Here is a 16,704-nt window from a genome sequence, read left to right on the forward strand (position 1 = left end):
CAAATCGTGGTTTTCTGCAACTCGGAATTTTTCTATTTTCTCGTCTGGGTCCGTCCTTCAGAGATATGAAGTCCTCCCAACAGAGATTGTATGCTCCATTGCATATCTTAGTCAGTGTGAGAACGTCCAACATTAGAAGGTAAAGTGGAATTGGGAGCACCTCCAGATAGACTAAGCGCTCTTTGTAGTCACTGATTGTTGGCAGAAACCATTTCGTTGCGAGACGCTGGAGCAGTTCTAACTTCCTCATGTCGCCTCTTGAAAAGTACCAACAGGGCGATGCTTAGCTGATGACAGCGACGACTGTGCTTTTGTACAGATTGAGCTTCGCACTAACTCTCAGCTTTGTAGAGACGTCCCCATTACAAACTAAGCTACTGTTAATATCCAATGTTCGAAAACATAAGTCGACAATCAAATAGAGGTAGATGTTTGAAAAGAAATAAGTCGAAGAAACATTCTCTAGCTAAAAAAGAACCTGTAGACTGCCAATGCTCCTCTTCGAGTCGTAAAGACGCACACGTTTACTATAATTGCTTTTCTTCTAGAACAATTAATCATTAAAGTCTTACATATTTCTGTTCACCGGTTTGCTTTCAGCGTTTCCATAAACAGGCAAAATCAATTTCGAAGGCATGTACCAATCTTTGAGGCACTATGTTATTTGCATCAGTATTTTTGTCTGAATTTTCGTCACGCGTGCCGATGGTTGGCTTACGCATTTTTGCGCATATTTTTTAAAGTTATGAGTTCTATGCCTAAGTGTATTTAGTCTGTAGTTTCGTATTCCTATGACTTCAGTGAGCCACAGTAGTCAGATGTGTTCTGCCACTGGGGAGTTCTTCTTTTTATGCTCTTAAATATCGCGCTCAAATATTGGGAATCAATGGAAAAAATCAAAAGATCTACGGTTCTGAATGGGAAATATGTAAAATTTTGACTCAAAACTGAACGCAAATTATTTAGGATCTACGTGCAGAAACTTAAAACTCTGTAAGATCAACGCTAAAATCGATGAAAAATTATGCAAGATCTACTCTGAAAGCCGCCAAAATTATGTAAAATGTGCACTGAATTCAATGCAAGATTATGTGAGATCTACGCAGAACAACACCGAGGTTATGTAACATCTACACTCAATTCAGCGCAAGATTATAAAAGATCCTTGGGAACGCGAAAGTTTGAAACTTCAGAGCTTAATTAAACGTAACAGTGAGTAATATCTACGCTTAGAAACGCAAATTTAAGTAAGATCTACGCTTAGAAACGCAAAATTAAATAAGATCAATGCTAAATTCAGAAAAATACGTGACGTCAACACTAAATTCAACGGAAAACTACCTAGGATCTTGGCCCCTAGGAACGTTAGAATACGTAAATTTATAGACAAATTTATAAAGAATGCAGTATTTTAGAAACCCAAAACGTTACGTGAACTCAACCCTAAACTCAACTGAAAATTACGTAAGATCTACGCCTAGAAACGTTAATATACGAGCGTATAGAGTCCGCTTTTTAAAAAAGGCAGTGTGTTAGAGACCCAAAACATCGAGTTACATTTATATAAAAACCAACAATCATCAAGAGTTTCAGTGGTTCCAGTATCACAAACTGAGCACTTATCGATAAAACAATGCACACGCAACGCGTAGAAAACCTAAATTTATGTGTGATCTATAGTTAGAAACGCAAAAATGTGTAAAATCTACGCCTTAAAATGCAAAATTAAGTAATATAAGCTTTAAATAGCGTTAACAAGTTACAAAATTGTCTTATTTTCTAACATAATTTTGCGATGAATGCGTTGAACTCATATCTTTCAATTTGAAGCATTCACTGCAAAATTATGTAAGAGAATCGGAAAAATTTCCGCAAAATTCCGCGGCCCGGCTATTCCATGTTGCAGCAATCCAAGTTTCAAAGCTGAAAATTGTTCGAATTTATGTCATGTTGGCGTAGCTATAGATCTTTTGACTAGCGTAGCTATAGATCTTTTAGATCTGCAACCGAAGAGGTGTTTTGGTCAGAACAAAACAATTCTTGGGTCGTGGACAGCTGGGCGCCAGACCGATCATACATATGTATTGACTGGACGGAACAGACTTGGCCACCCTTGGGAAGACCAAACAAACTGGCCACCATTGGTCAAACTGAACAGACTTTGACCATTGGCCAGACCGAAGAGACCTTAGGCCAGACAGTTGTCCAGACCATGAGCCAGACTGAACAGATTTTGTCCAGACCATTGGCCAGACAGAATAGACCCTAAGCAGGGTCATTGAAGCATTCTCTAAAAATTTTAATTATTCGTTTTATCTTTCTCAAAGAGAAATCAAAATGAGATTTGTAAACCACTTTAGTGAAAAACTCTTGATTTAAAGACCAATGCAAACTTCTGTAAATAGTTTGATGAATTTGGTTGACATGAGGTTAGAAAAACCTTGGGTGACAAAAGAAATTAAGCATTTAGTTGCCGAGAAACATCGTTACTTCAAAGACTACAAATTGACACAAAGTGCTGAATCACTTGTGTCATTTAAAAAGTTTTGCAACCTTGTAAATCGAAAGTTAAAAGAAGCACAAAATCAATTTTCAGAGGAAAAACAACAGTCCAAACATGACAGAAATTGGTGAGAATGGCAGAAAAACGAAATACAAAAAATCAATATGTAACGTTTTAACAGAGTTTTCAGCGAAATGGGCATCTACAGAGGGCAGATTGTTCCATTGAACGTCGAAAAAAAGAGCGGAAATTTCAAGAGTTTAACTTTAGACCTTTTAATTTGAGGGAATTCTATAAAGTTATTGACAATCTCGATAACAACAAAGCACCAGGGCCGGGATACATCAATGCTTGGGCATTGAAGTCCGGAAAAATTGCTCTTGGGACACATCTTTCGATTATATTTAACGATTGTATTCAAGAGAAAATTTTTCCAACAATTCTTATGGATGCGCACATCACACCAATTTTCAAGAAAGGAGATGTTTCTGTTTTAACTAATTATCATCCAATTTCTGTAACACCAATTTTCGCAAAAGGTTTTGAAAGGCTTTTACTTAATCTGTTAGTAGAATATTTTGAAAAATTTGAGCTCTTGACAAAAAACAATTCGGTTGCTATTCTCGGAAGTCGTCTACTGATGCTGTGCTTTATTTTATTGAAGAAATAAAAGGAAATTTGGAAGATAAGAACGACACAGGTGCTGTGTTCTTGGATCTTGCAAAAGCTTTCAATTCAATTTCACACGAGATCTTTCTCAAGAAAGCTGAAAGTTTCAACCTCTCTCAATCAACAATTTTACTATAGAAAAAATAATACAACAAACAGAAAAATACCTGACAGAGAATCAACTCATTTTATTTGCAGATAAAACAGAGATGTTATTCTTCACAAATCATACTGATTCGGCTCCAGAATTTTCTTTTAAAAGCGAAGTTATCAAACCAGCTCATGCATGTCATTATATGGGAGTACAAATTGATTCAAACCTAACCTTTGAAAATCACCTGAACTCATATTTAAGCAAAATGGCTGATGCAATTCGTTCTTTGTATCTTGTAAGAAATCAAATACCTTTGAAAGTAAGACGTGATGTTTTCAAGTCAGTTGTACCCTCTCATCTGTCTTTCAGTGGAGTACTCCTTCAAACTCTTACTGTGAAAAACTTAAACCGCATAAACAAGCAATTTAACTGGGTAATAAAAATTTGTTATTTTCGTCAAAAATTTGACCACTCCATTGATCGTCTCATTAAGGATCGTAACCTGCCAGCCGAATTGTTTATCTCAAAAGTTAGCCTAATGAAGCTACAAACAGATAAGACAATGGGAAACATCCGAAAATTTTAAAATGTTTTCTAGTCGCCATAAGGCTAGACAGAACAAGAGAACAAATCAAATTATTTTGAAAAAGAAAACGAAAACGAAGTGGAGTAACAAATCCTTAATCTTGAAAAGCGTTCAAAGATGGAACAAATTGCCCTCTTCAATAAGAACTCTTAACAGTAAAACTTGCTTTAAAAATGTTTTAACCGAGTTTTTGCTCGATAAACACAAAAAAGTACCCGTTAATAGACAAATAAGAGCCCTGAAATCCTATTTTTACCTATGAAAACGAACAGCCTTAATTTGAAGATTATTATACTAATACCAATGCTCATTAATTTATTTAACATTTTAGAGCATGTAGATATCTAACTTTAAGGTTATAGTGTGGGTATTTTACATGTTTCAAAAAAAGTATTCTAAGCTTCCAGAAGAAGTAGATGCTGAATTTCAGCAATTGGCTATTATTTTGACAAACCAATTGCAGTACGATTATACAATTTGTGGAGGATCGGTTCTTTTTTTGACTGAACCTCTAGGCCTTGAATCTGGGTAAAAGCCAGACCAAACAGACCAAAATGTGGCTGCGGGCCAGACCAAAACTTTGGTATGGGCCAGATCAAACAGATCAAAAAATGGGCATTGGCCACACCAAACAGAACGAAAGATGGGTATTGGCCAAACCAAACAGACCAAAATTGCCATAGACCTGACGGAAAGGCGCACACCCAACTTTTTCCAGACCATTGAGTTGGGTCATACCGGACACCCCTGTCCGCAACCCAAGTCGGTATGGCCAACCCGTTGGGTTGCGGACTTCATCCTGTGTCCAACCATTTTTCAAAATTACAATTTTACTTCTCGAGAGTTTGTTGTTGTTGTTTTTGTTGTAGTGGATTCCCAGGTTAGCTGGTGGGATCTCTCCCATCACTTCCAACTTCGAAGTGTTTATGCTGAGGAATTTCAAGTCATCTGCAAACATCAGGCAGTAAGAGCTTTTGAAGATGCTAGGGAGGTGATTTGTTTTTGAATATACAGAAAAACAGAGGCCCAAGAATGGAACACCATTCTTGATGTCCAGTGTCGTAGATTTTGTATTGCATATTCTGACAAAGCGTTTTCTTTCTTTGAGGTAAACTGTCAGTACTTGAAGAAGGCATCCACTTACGTCCCATCTCTGAAATTTGACAATTTGTCCCGCGTGGTGCACTTTATTAAACGCTTTCGCAATATCTGTGTAGAAGGAACTTACTTCGTTGGTGCAGTGTCGTCGAGTGCAGAAAAACACTTTGTTCAGGTAGTTTAGTAAGTTAGTGTATACTAATTACTTCATGATGAAACCGTGTTGCTGGGGTGCAACTATCTCCACGATGAAGCTGTTCAGAGGTTCATGTTCGCGCATTTTTCGAACACTTTATTAAAGACGTTTAAGAGTGTGACGGGCCTGTAGTTAGATACAGCTTCTTTCGATCCGGATTTGTGAATTGGCGAGACCGCATGTCTTCCACATGTCTGGGAGCGTTTGGAGCCGTTTGACAGTCCAAAATATAATGTTAAGGTTTACTCCCATTGGCTTGGACAATTTTTGAAGGAACTGAGGTGAGATTCGATCAGGGCCCCAAGATTTAGTGACCTCGAACATGACTAGAGCTTCTTGTATTCTCTTCATCGAGACGATGAATTTGTCAATTCCTGGAACCGTATCTACCTTCCCTTCGATCCTTACAAAGTTTGGTGTTCAATCTGAGTAAACTGATCGAAAAAATCTGTTCAGTAAGTCTACTCTGTTTTTGAGTTCAACTGCTACTTCCCTATCAAGCTCGAGTTGGATAGGGAACGACAACGTCTTCGTCATGCTCATCAGGTAATAATACATTAGACTAAAATTTCTGGAATTGATTAACCGGTTTTAGTAGTCAACTTTATCTTCCGCTTCATCTAAGAGTTGTTGACGGTCTGGAGCAGTTTTGTTTTCCTATAGGACAAGGTTTTTTTCCACAGTTTCTGATGGTATGAAGTTTCTTTACGAGATAGGTGCTACTGGAGTACGAAACACGAAGATTCCGACGATGTGCTGGTTTCAAAGTCATGATTTTGTTTATTATTTTGTTGAGATAGGATGTAAATTCCAAGTACATTTGATTGATATTAGTAAAACACTCTGTTTCAAATGGGTTCTCATCCAATAAATCACTTGATTTGACATAGTCTGCAGAGCTGAAGCTCCGAAGCTATGTTGAATATCATAAACTGGCTTCAGATTATCACAGCCGAGCTCAGGTTCAAAGCTCAAGGCTCTGTAATCAGAGATTGAGATGACTTTCGCGAAGTCGGTTGCAAGCTCTGGCTCTAAGAACATTTTGGAAAAGATAACGTCCAGTATCTTGCTCCCGAGCATCGGCTTCTTGTTACGCTGTGTGAGATTCAATTTTTCAAGTACGTCGATGGCATTGTTCTCATCTTCAGTTGGGCTTTCATGTAAGGACCAATCCGCTAGGGGAAATTTAGATACTATTATTGGTTTCTGATTGTGCTTCATTAAAACGTCTGTTATCTTCTCATAACCATCCAAGTGATATCTGTATGGACGATGTTTTGGTGGGTTGTAAACGGTGTATAGAACCACTGGCGATGTAGTTGTCAGGCAGTTGTGGCGTTTCTAGTTCCAATTTGGTCATCTTTAAAGAGTTCAAAGTTACGAGTTTTCAGTGTGTTTGCTGGTGTTCTGGCTTTCAACAGCTCCCTTCGTTTCGTAGGGCACAAGTTATCTTTCATTGATTAACCTCGGGTAAGGGATTGCAGGATATATATATATATATATATATATATATATATAAATATATTTGTATATATACACCCCTTTCGCTAAGGCTCGCCCTTAGTTCTCCGAATTTCTGCAAGCAATCTTCTGTGATCCCATTGACTTTCCAATTTCAACCGAACATTGCTAGGCTTTTTCGGAGTTGTGTCGAACTTCCCCAGTCGTTGTATACTTTCAATCTTCGTATTTACGCCTAGTTCGTGCATGATTTCGATCAACGTTTCGTTTGTTTTGAGAAGATTCTCATCTTTTATTTTGTTCACCTCTTCTGGAAGACAAAGCACTCCTGGGCTTTACGCAACATTGCAATTCGCTTTCGTTCTTTCCTTCTTTTCCGTGACTTTCGCTTGCTGTGAGAGTTTCGGCTCAAATCGTTTCTCTATTACTTTGTTCACATTTTCTTCTATAATTAGTTCGTAGTGGTCGAGGGCCTGGTCAACTCTTTGTTGTATTGAAATTTCGACTTTGTTGACAATGCTTTCTAGATTTTCATTTTGGGATTCAGATGAAGTCTTCTTTCCGATTTATGCAGTTATCCCTAAAAAAAATGGCATGATTTCCAACATATATCAAGTCATTGATTGCCACTGGTGTAATTCCAGTGCACCCCACCGTTAGATGCATGTCTGTTTCACATAATACACAGTGATGAGATGGTTCTCTATCGCCGATATTTGTGCAGCACGTTTTGCAGTTGCTCATTCCTATAGCCTATAGATCAAGGGGGCACCGGCGGCTATAATAAATGGGGGATGTCTTAACAGATGGACACCAAAGAAGCACCGGCGTTTCGAGATACTAAAAAAGTAAACACCAGTGAAACCAGAGTGGTCACCGGCGGTGTTTATTACCTGTGGAACCTACTGGGAAACCAGTGGTTAGGAAATTCTCGACCGCAAATACAACGTTCCTTACACTCCACGTCTCGGAAGAGTCCCCTGTTATCAGTTGTGGTGCAGTAGTTGTTCCTTAGAATCTTGTTTTTCGGAATTGTTTGGATTCCAGAAAAGCCAGTGGGGTGAACATGGCTGTTGTCTGCTCTGAGATGGCTTCTGTTGTAAATGTAATGTAAGATTTCTCTGAAGTCCCAATAATCCTTTTTCTTGTTCAAAGTTTTGTTCTCTTCTTTGCTTCGTGAGGGATTGTTCAAACTGTGAGGTATTCCATTCACACAAACTTTTCCGGCTCGTTCATGGAAACGATTAGCAAGTAGGGACAACTCGTCTGCTAATTCCTGGGGGGGATGCCGTAGAGGGCTCATTACCGTTGAAAAGGTCGTTGCCTCCAATGAATAATACGATGATATCGTATTCGTTGCGAGCAGGTATGAAGTTTGATTTCGCGTATTCTTGCTCCGGGCACAGACAGGATGTTGAAGTTGGGGAATATCAATTGCCTTCCATTTTGTTCGGCTGACAGAAGGTTGCTCTGACTCGATTATTTGAATTTATGGTATCATATTCAGGTTCTTTGCTCTGAAATCCCAACTAGAGGGCGAAAGTTCCAAAGCACTTCATTAGATATGAAACAAACTATTTAACAAGCTATCTAAAGTTGCTTCAGATGTTTGTAGAGCAACCTCAAATAAGGAGAGCCTTGAAGATTTCTCCAAATTTTATTTTGTTTGCTTTTGTGCCATATTAGATATTATTTGAATGGAATTCTTATCTTGTATACTCTAATAGTGGATGGTGTATTATGTAGTCTATACTATGTGATTTTTGCGAACTAATACGCTTCCTAGTGCCAACATCTATCACTTATTCAGATTTATATTTGTCATTGTATGAAACTATTTCGGCCTTTCAAATCAGGAGCTCAAGCTCAAACTTATGCTAACTAGCTTAGCTTTAGCTCGTTGCTTTGTTTGCACTTGCTATGACCTCATCCGTGGAAAATGTTTTTTTACTAGTTGAACCCAACTCTTTCCTCCAGGACAAAAAGAATTTTTTTTTTTTGCAAAATTTTCATACTGATTTTAGGCGCCTGTCTTGTTGTACAGAAAACGTCTTGTAGTATGGTGTGTTTGCTGAGCTATTTTACGATTTTAGTTGCCGCGAAATTATTAGTGATTTCGCGGAGCGTTTCCACCACTAAATTTTTATTTAATAGATTACACTTTCTGAGCCTCACTTTTAGGTGGTATTCGGGTCGCAAATACAGCGTTACTTTTTAGACTATTATTTCGCTTAGCAAATTTAGAGTTATATCTGATATTTTGAATTGAGGTCTCCGCGGATTGAAATTCGAAATAAAGAGAGTCAACTGAAAATTGAATTTAGATTCAAGAGAATGAATTAATAGGAACAGCAGAAGTTTGATCAGCAATTTGATCATAACGTATCATAACTAAAAATGGAATTTTGCGGTAAAATAAAATGTGCAGACAGTATGAACAGACAAATAAATCACAATGTTAAGTAAACAATTTTAGCAGACATGAACGAGGAAGATTTGATCTTCAAAGCAAGATTTGAACAAAATGACTAGATTGAACTAAAATAAAGATTAAATGAAATTATGGGTTTTAGCACTACAAATGACAATGACCATTTTGTACTATATCACATTTGCCCTTCAACAAAAGTAAACAACGAAACATGTTTATCAGAAAATTAATAAAATATGCACTGGTTACTATAATTAATAATTGTAATGTTTATGGAAACTTTTACTTAATCTGCATCACTTTCATAGGTGCATTCCGCCTCGCAAACTGTCATTGAATTTTCGGGTCCCTCGTAATTCGGAGAGACGTAGGACTGTGTCGGACATGATTGAACTAGCAAACAAGGGCCTACTGTAAAATCTGTTTCCACATCATGATTACTGGCAGCTGTTTTTTGGATTTTTTATACAATCGATTTATTCTGTATTTGCTGCTGTTTGATCATCTGCTTTCGCTTTTGTCTTGAGGGTGCCGAAATAGACGATATGGTTGGTGGACAAGTTTGCGTGGATGCTAGCGATTCATCCGACTCAGTAATCGATGGAGAGGAGCGTTTGCATTTCCGAGAGGGTTGGAAGGCTTCTGTGGCTTTAGTGGCTGCCTTTCGTTTCGGTCGGGTAGGTGACATCACGATTACTATCGATGTCTGCGGTAGGGCCTTTGGCGATGCGAAATCAATCACCGTTTCTGTAGGTGGCTGTGGTGGTGCGGGTACCAGAGTTTTCTTCGGTTTCGTCGGCATGCGCACCCGTAATGCTCTTGAAACATTCGAATGTAAAGATGAAACTGCACTCATCTCATCAGCAATTCTTTTGTGTTTGATCTTTTTGTTGCCTTCCAATTTCCGTCTGACTTCTTTGGCGTGTTGGTTGATCAGATCTTCTGTAATTTTTCCCGATTGTATTTTGGGTCTCCTGTCAGCCTAGTTTCTTCATTCTGTTTGCCTCTCTGCTTTATTTCAAAATTTAGCTAATTCAGAGTTTCTTTTTGTCACCTCCCGTTTTCCTGGTTTTCTCATGCGTCTGATTTTATCACGGATGACGCGGAAGCCAGAACTTCGTAAAGACCGTTCAGACTCTTTTTTGATCGTTTGTTTTTGGGCTTTTTCTTCGCCAATTTCAATGTTAGTGAAGCCTCTGTGCCGGTACTGCATGCATGACCAACATCTGGGTGTGGAATTACTCTTGACTCCTTATTTGGGTCTGCATTACACCGTCGCACCGCATCCTTGCTGAGTTGGTCTCTACTAATTTCCAGATCGATGTCCCTTCTGGCCTTATTGTCCCACTGCTCCTCTGAGACTAACTCGTCCCAGTGAACTGTCTCCATGTCTAAATATTTATAAAAAATTGGTTTGTATGGAAGAGTACTAGGGCCAGGCTCGGTTGGAGTATTACTTAGTGGAGTATTTGTTTTTCTAGCAAAATGCGCTTCCAACGGTGAAATAATAATTGTCTTTTGGCGACATATACGGAGTTGATAAGTAATACGGTTTATCGATGCTTTCAAATTAAAGTGATTTCGCTCCGCCGTTTTAATTCAAGCTAAGCGATTCTTTATTGTTTGATTTAGCCTCTCAACTAGTCCAATAGCTCTGTGATCGTGTATAAGAGCTTCAATTATCTGTATATTATTTTGATTACAACAGGCTTTAATTTAATGGCCAATGTGGCACTGCACTTGATATAATCTAATTGTACGAGGAATTCCATGTAGCAAAACATACTCTTGAAGAATTTTCAAAATATTTTCTGCATTTGCTGCGTCAAATACTTCCGCTGTTGGAAATTTAGAGAATCGATCTATAAATGCAAGAAAATAGACTTCTTGATTCTTTTCATAATAGATTGGTCAGCCAAAATCAGTTTAAATTTCTTCATTTAGTATTTTACACAATTTTAATGGTGCGCATTTGCTAGAAGGAATGATAGACTTTGAGTTTTTAACCATTTTGACGCAAGGGTTATATTTGATCGTTTTTGTAATGATGTCCCGATGCGTGTACGGCCAACATGCATGTGTCGCCATATCCCTCATCCCATAACTCCCTGGATGTGTGGCATGAATCGCTTCCACCTAAGCGTCCTTTATAGAGTTGGGGATGGGGATCCAATTGTCAAAACATACGCAGCCATTCTTTACATGGAGATCTTTCCAAAAACTATGTATATGGGGGCTGATTTGGCAACACCTGTCCTCATTGTCCGTTAGTACACAATCTCTTATTTACTTGAGGATGGCATCCTTTGATGTGAGACTTGCCATCAGAGTACTGAAAAATATTTCTGATAAAGCTGTGTAGAGATCGTCTGTTGATACTGAAGTCACTGTCGCTGTTTCCGTATTTGGGGTAGATGGTGCTGATGGGGCTTTAAATGGGCCTGCTTCATCGGCAAAACGTACTTCTGACGGTGTAGAGTGCTTCATTTGCATAAATGTTTTGTCATCAGAGTGCGAAATCATCCAAACGTCGTGGAATCGTTGGCAATTCACTGAAAATAATTGATTTTTTTATCCAACTGATCGGTAGAGTGATTTAAGGCAAAAACTTTAGGGCAAAAAAGTGGGGAATGTTCGAGTTCTCGATTTTGGCTTTGATTTTGGCGTTAATTTGCGAATTGTATTGCCATTTTGCGTATTCGCAGAATATTCTCGATTTCGCGGTCCAAATTCATTGCATAATTTGTCGTTGGAATGCGGATTATTCAAGGCCGGTTTTAAGTGTGGTTTTCGCGTCGATGAATCAGTATAATTTTCTGCATTTAATAAAAAGCGTTTCGCACTGCGTTTAATTGCGTCCATTTTAGCAAATTTGAATTGCTCATAATAAATGGAAATTTTAACAGCTTTTTGCTGAGGTTCGCGCGAGATATAATCAACCGGTCCATTTTCGAGCCAAGGAGATGATCTATTAAGAAATCAAAAGTTTAAAACCTATCGACCCAACACGTTATGCGGCTATTTTTTTGTTAGCTCTGTCTCCTCTCAATATAGAAAACAATGCCCTGTGATCAGTTATGACAGTGAAAGACAGACCAAACAACACCCAATAATACAAGCTCATTAATGCTATATCGATGTTCCACTGAATTTGAGAAATGCGATGCAAAAACTACAAAATGCCATCCGTTCGGAGTTCGCTGCTCTAAAGCACAACCGAAACCTTTGCGAGAGGCCTTGCATTTTATAGGTAATTCCAGATCGGGGTTAAAAGTTTATTTTTCGCTGTTTCTGCCATTTTCGTTTTTATCAACTTGAAATGTTGTTCTTGTTCATCTGTCCGGTTGTCCGAACAAATTTTGCTATTTTTCTTAAGCAGGGGTCTAAGTGGGTGACACATTTGAGATAAATTTTGGTATAAATTTTCCGAGATGATGTACTGATCGAAAAAAGATCACATTTTTTTTAGATTTGAGGGTGAAGCTATTTTTTCAATGGCATCAGTTTTATTTGGTAATGGTGTTATTTCTGTTTGAGTGATACTGTGTCCCAGCCATTCATTTTGATCGTTGGCAAAATGGCATTTGCTAAATTGATACGAAGATTTTCCTGACCTATTTTTATTAAACATTTTCGTTCAAGATCGAGATGATTTTCAATTCTACCTCTACTTACTATCAGTATATCGTCCAGAAAACAGAATGTATTAGTCAAGCCGGCTAGCAAACAATCGATTGCTTTTTGAAATTCGGCAGGTTTATCCGTTAGTCCATAAAATCCCGTTTTGAAACGGTAAGTGCCGGTCATATCACCGCTTACAATATTAGAGTTAAAATGGCGGGCCGTATCGCTATGCAAATTTAATTGGCTATACGCGTACTGCTAATCGAGTGTCGTAAAATAAGAAGTTTCTTGAAATGATTTGCATCAGAGAATCTATATTTGGCATCTGGTACTTATTATTGTCTATAGCTTTGTTCAAAATCTTAGAATCTAAAGCCATTTTGATTGATTGGTTTTTTTTAACTGTGATGACGATTGGGGATATAAAAAACTGGTCGGAACAATTTGATAAATTTTCAATATGTCCTTCATTTAGTAATTTTTCGAGTTCGATCTTTACTTTTGGTTGAATGTGAATCGGCACTTTTCTTCCTTTTTGATGTGTGACACCATAATTTCTATGAAATTTTGAATTGACAGTATGATATTTTGATTTTCCAATTCTCGAAATTATTTCCTGAAATTCTTTGGCCAGAGATTGTTTTATTACACAAATTGTTTCAACAGTATTTACTTCTATGTTCAGGCAAGACATTTGTGCGATAGTTATTTCTAATTGATCGAAAAGACTATGTCCAAAAATAGATCTGAAACCATCTGCAACTACCGTGACATTTGTTTTATGAGTTTTCCAATATTTACAACGAACTGGTGTTTTTAATGTTTCAATTAATTCTACTATATCGATCAAAAAAGATTTGAGTTCAGGTGGTTTTTTCTCTGACCATTGTGCTTGCATGCAATTTTACATTATCTCCTTTGCAAGTGACATATTTATGATAGTACAGCCACTACCAGAATCGGGGAGCAAATGGCAATCCGTATTTCAGATTTTTACCCTCATGTTTTACAAAACGATTTGGGGTGTATTATGAATTTTCCACCATTGCATCATAATTATCGTCAGAAGAGTCCTATTCGGAATTAAACTGCTCATTGTAGTTTATGTAATTTACGTTTTGGTTCTCCGACTTTACGTTATGCTCTGCATTTTCAGAATTTTCTACATTATTGATGCAAGTGTCTTGACGAGAATTTCTTTTATTATTTAGTTTGTTCCGACATACCTTTGCGAAATGATTGAGCAGACCACAATGATTGCATTTCTTACCCAGAGCAGGGCAAACCTGACGATGCGTTGAAGTCCAAATTTGACAACAACCTCTATACTGGCTAGTCGCTGCTCGATTGAATGAAATTCTGCCTGATTGATTTCCACTAGCATTCGCATCGCAAAATCTATTGAAGTATTGTATAGCATTGATTGCCATGCCATTTTTATTGTTGTTGTTGTTGGAAGAAATTCGGTGTTGATTTTGATGTCCGGTCTCCATAATGACAGCTATGCTGATGGCTCCTTCTAGGTCTACTGTATCACGGAGGAGTTCACGTTGAATATCATCATCCAACATATTAGTGACGAAGACGTCTTTGTTTATCACTTCCTCTCAACTTTCGAAATCACAATTTTCCGCTACCTCTTTCAAAATGCTATAGAATTGTTCTACAGTTTCACCCTTCTTCTGTTTCCTCGAGAAAAACGAATAGTGATCAAAAGTGATGTTTCTGGGTCTTATGAAAGCTATCTCCATCATTTCACAAAGTTTGAGAGTAGAGAGGTCGTAGATGTTATCATGGGGAAATTTCTTTCTGCGTTAAAAGATGTCTTCCCTCTGTCCCAATACTGAGGTAGAGGAGTGAGAAACACTTCTGATCGCATAGCGACCATGGTCTTTCGCCGCACAAAACCCCTGCCTCCGTTATTTTCTTGCATTTCAGTTCCAATTAGAGCATCAACTGACTTTTGCGGATTTGACGATGGCCATTTCGTTTTTTGGCTCGACCGGTAGTCGTACATGTGTTGGCTTTGGTTGGAGTAGCGTGTCCGACGTCATGTTTTCCCTTGCAAGGATTGATATTTTCACTTGGATACGCAACTTCTCCCATCGTATTGGAGGGTCCGATGTAGCCCGTTCCTAAAACGCTTCAGCTGAAAGTGGTTTCTTGCGTGAATCGCGAGCTGACTGCGCCATGTCGTACAGAAATCGTCTTCTGCAGTTGAGTGTTTGCTGAGCGATTTTACGATTTTAGTTGCTGCGAAATTATTAGTGATTTCGCGGAGCGTTTCCACTACTATAAATTGTGTTTAATAGATTGAACTTTCTGAGCCTCACTTTTAAGTGGTATTCGCGTCGCAAACGAAGGGATACTTTTTAGACTAATATTTCGCTTAGCGAAATTAGAGTTATATCTGATATTTTGAATGGAGTGATCCGCGGATTGAAATTCGAAATAAAGCGAGTCAACTGAAAATTGAATTTAGATTCAAGAGAATGAATTAATAGGAACAGCAGAAGTTTGATCAGCAATTTGATCAAAACGTATCATAACTAAAAATGGAATTTTGCGGTAAAATAAAATGTGCAGACAGTGTGAACAGACAATTAAATCACAATGTTAAGTAAACAAATTTAGCAGGCATAAACGAGGAAGATTTGATCTTCAAAACAATATTTGAGCAAAATGAGTATAAATGACTAAATTGAACTAAATTAAAGATTAAATGAAATTAAGGGTTTTAGCAGTACAAATGACAATGACTATTTTGTACTGTATCGATTTTTTTTGCCCTAGAGAAGTTGTATTGGATGGATTGTAGCTATATCACACACTGCAGCTATTGTAGCTATATCCACTGCAAATGAATTAGATTATGCATTGAATTTGTAGAGCAATAGTGTTTTGATATTAGTGTTCAGATCTGATGGTGAAAAATATCGTTCATATCTAAAAAAATGAAGCGACTGTCATAATCATTCGGAGTTCTTCAGAATCGAGTGTGTGATAACAACATCAAAAATATTTTCAACTCTAAGGAAACACGCGATCAGATTGTGCAATTTGGACAAAATTCATAACAAGGCAGCTCGTTGAGGTTATTTCCGTTAAAAACCGTGTCATAATTTTTTTCACTTCTAAGAAAAAACAATTATAAGAAATGGATAAATCTTATCGTTTATTCCCATGGGATATGCAATTTTCATATTTTTTTCAAGTGCATCAAACTCTAAAAAAGCGTTGGTGAATGATTTCAAATTTATTATTCAATCTTTAACGTACAAACAGCTGTTAAAGACCTTGCCAACTCGAAAACTGTAGTATAAACCAAGCCAATTTAGGCAAACCAGTTCTTAATTAGTTGAATCAAAAAAGCTTTGCAATTTTTTTTTTGTTTTAAATTGTCAGAACGATCTTTTTGCTGAATCTTTCGAAAACAGGGCATCGGCCCAATAGTGCTCTCACAGATTAAAAATTGACAAGGAAGCTTCTTGATATGCGTTTGCACATTTTCCGACACGCGATTATCTACATTTTTTACATACTTGTCAACCAAATGAAGAGCTAATCAAAAAGGCTTTTGAGTTTGAAAAAATCGTTACACAAACTAATAACTGAACTACATAATGCCATGCCTCATTACATCGCTCACAAGATCTCACACCATTAAAAAGAATACTCTAGAAAAAACAAACAAAAATAGGCAAAAACAAACAAAAACATATTTACGGCAAAAACTCAACATCTAATCCTAAAAGCACTTAGTAACAACGTCAAAAAACTAGCAGAAGAAACCTTCCTTAACCACACAATTTTTTTCGTTACTACAAAGCAGATGGGAATTATATTAAAGAGAATATGTTAAAGGTTGACAAAAAGAAGCAATAAAAAGGCAAAATTCGAAAGTCAACCAATATATTAAACCAAATTTTTAAAAACTTCTTTAACCCATTAGTTTTTAACGAGAAAATTCCTGATAAAGTTACTAAAAAGTCATTTCCAATTCAATAGAATTTCTTTGGTTAGACTAAGCCACTGAAACGGA

General features: G+C 37.4%; 1 protein-coding gene across 1 annotated transcript in view; it reads left to right on the plus strand.

Annotated features, from left to right (window-relative positions):
- Positions 1 to 4,820, plus strand: part of LOC142340327 (uncharacterized) — a 23,397-nt gene extending 18,577 nt beyond the window's left edge. Inside the window, exon 5 of the mRNA XM_075390902.1 lies at positions 4,722 to 4,820. Within this exon, the coding sequence (XP_075247017.1) occupies positions 4,722 to 4,820 (99 nt within the window). The remainder of the gene's footprint in view (positions 1 to 4,721) is intronic.
- Positions 4,821 to 16,704: the final 11,884 nt, after the last annotated feature.

The sequence above is a fragment of the Convolutriloba macropyga genome, chromosome 5 (genome assembly GCF_964194025.1).
Source record: "Convolutriloba macropyga chromosome 5, txConMacr16.3, whole genome shotgun sequence".
In the NCBI taxonomy this organism is placed as follows: domain Eukaryota; kingdom Metazoa; phylum Xenacoelomorpha; order Acoela; family Convolutidae; genus Convolutriloba; species Convolutriloba macropyga.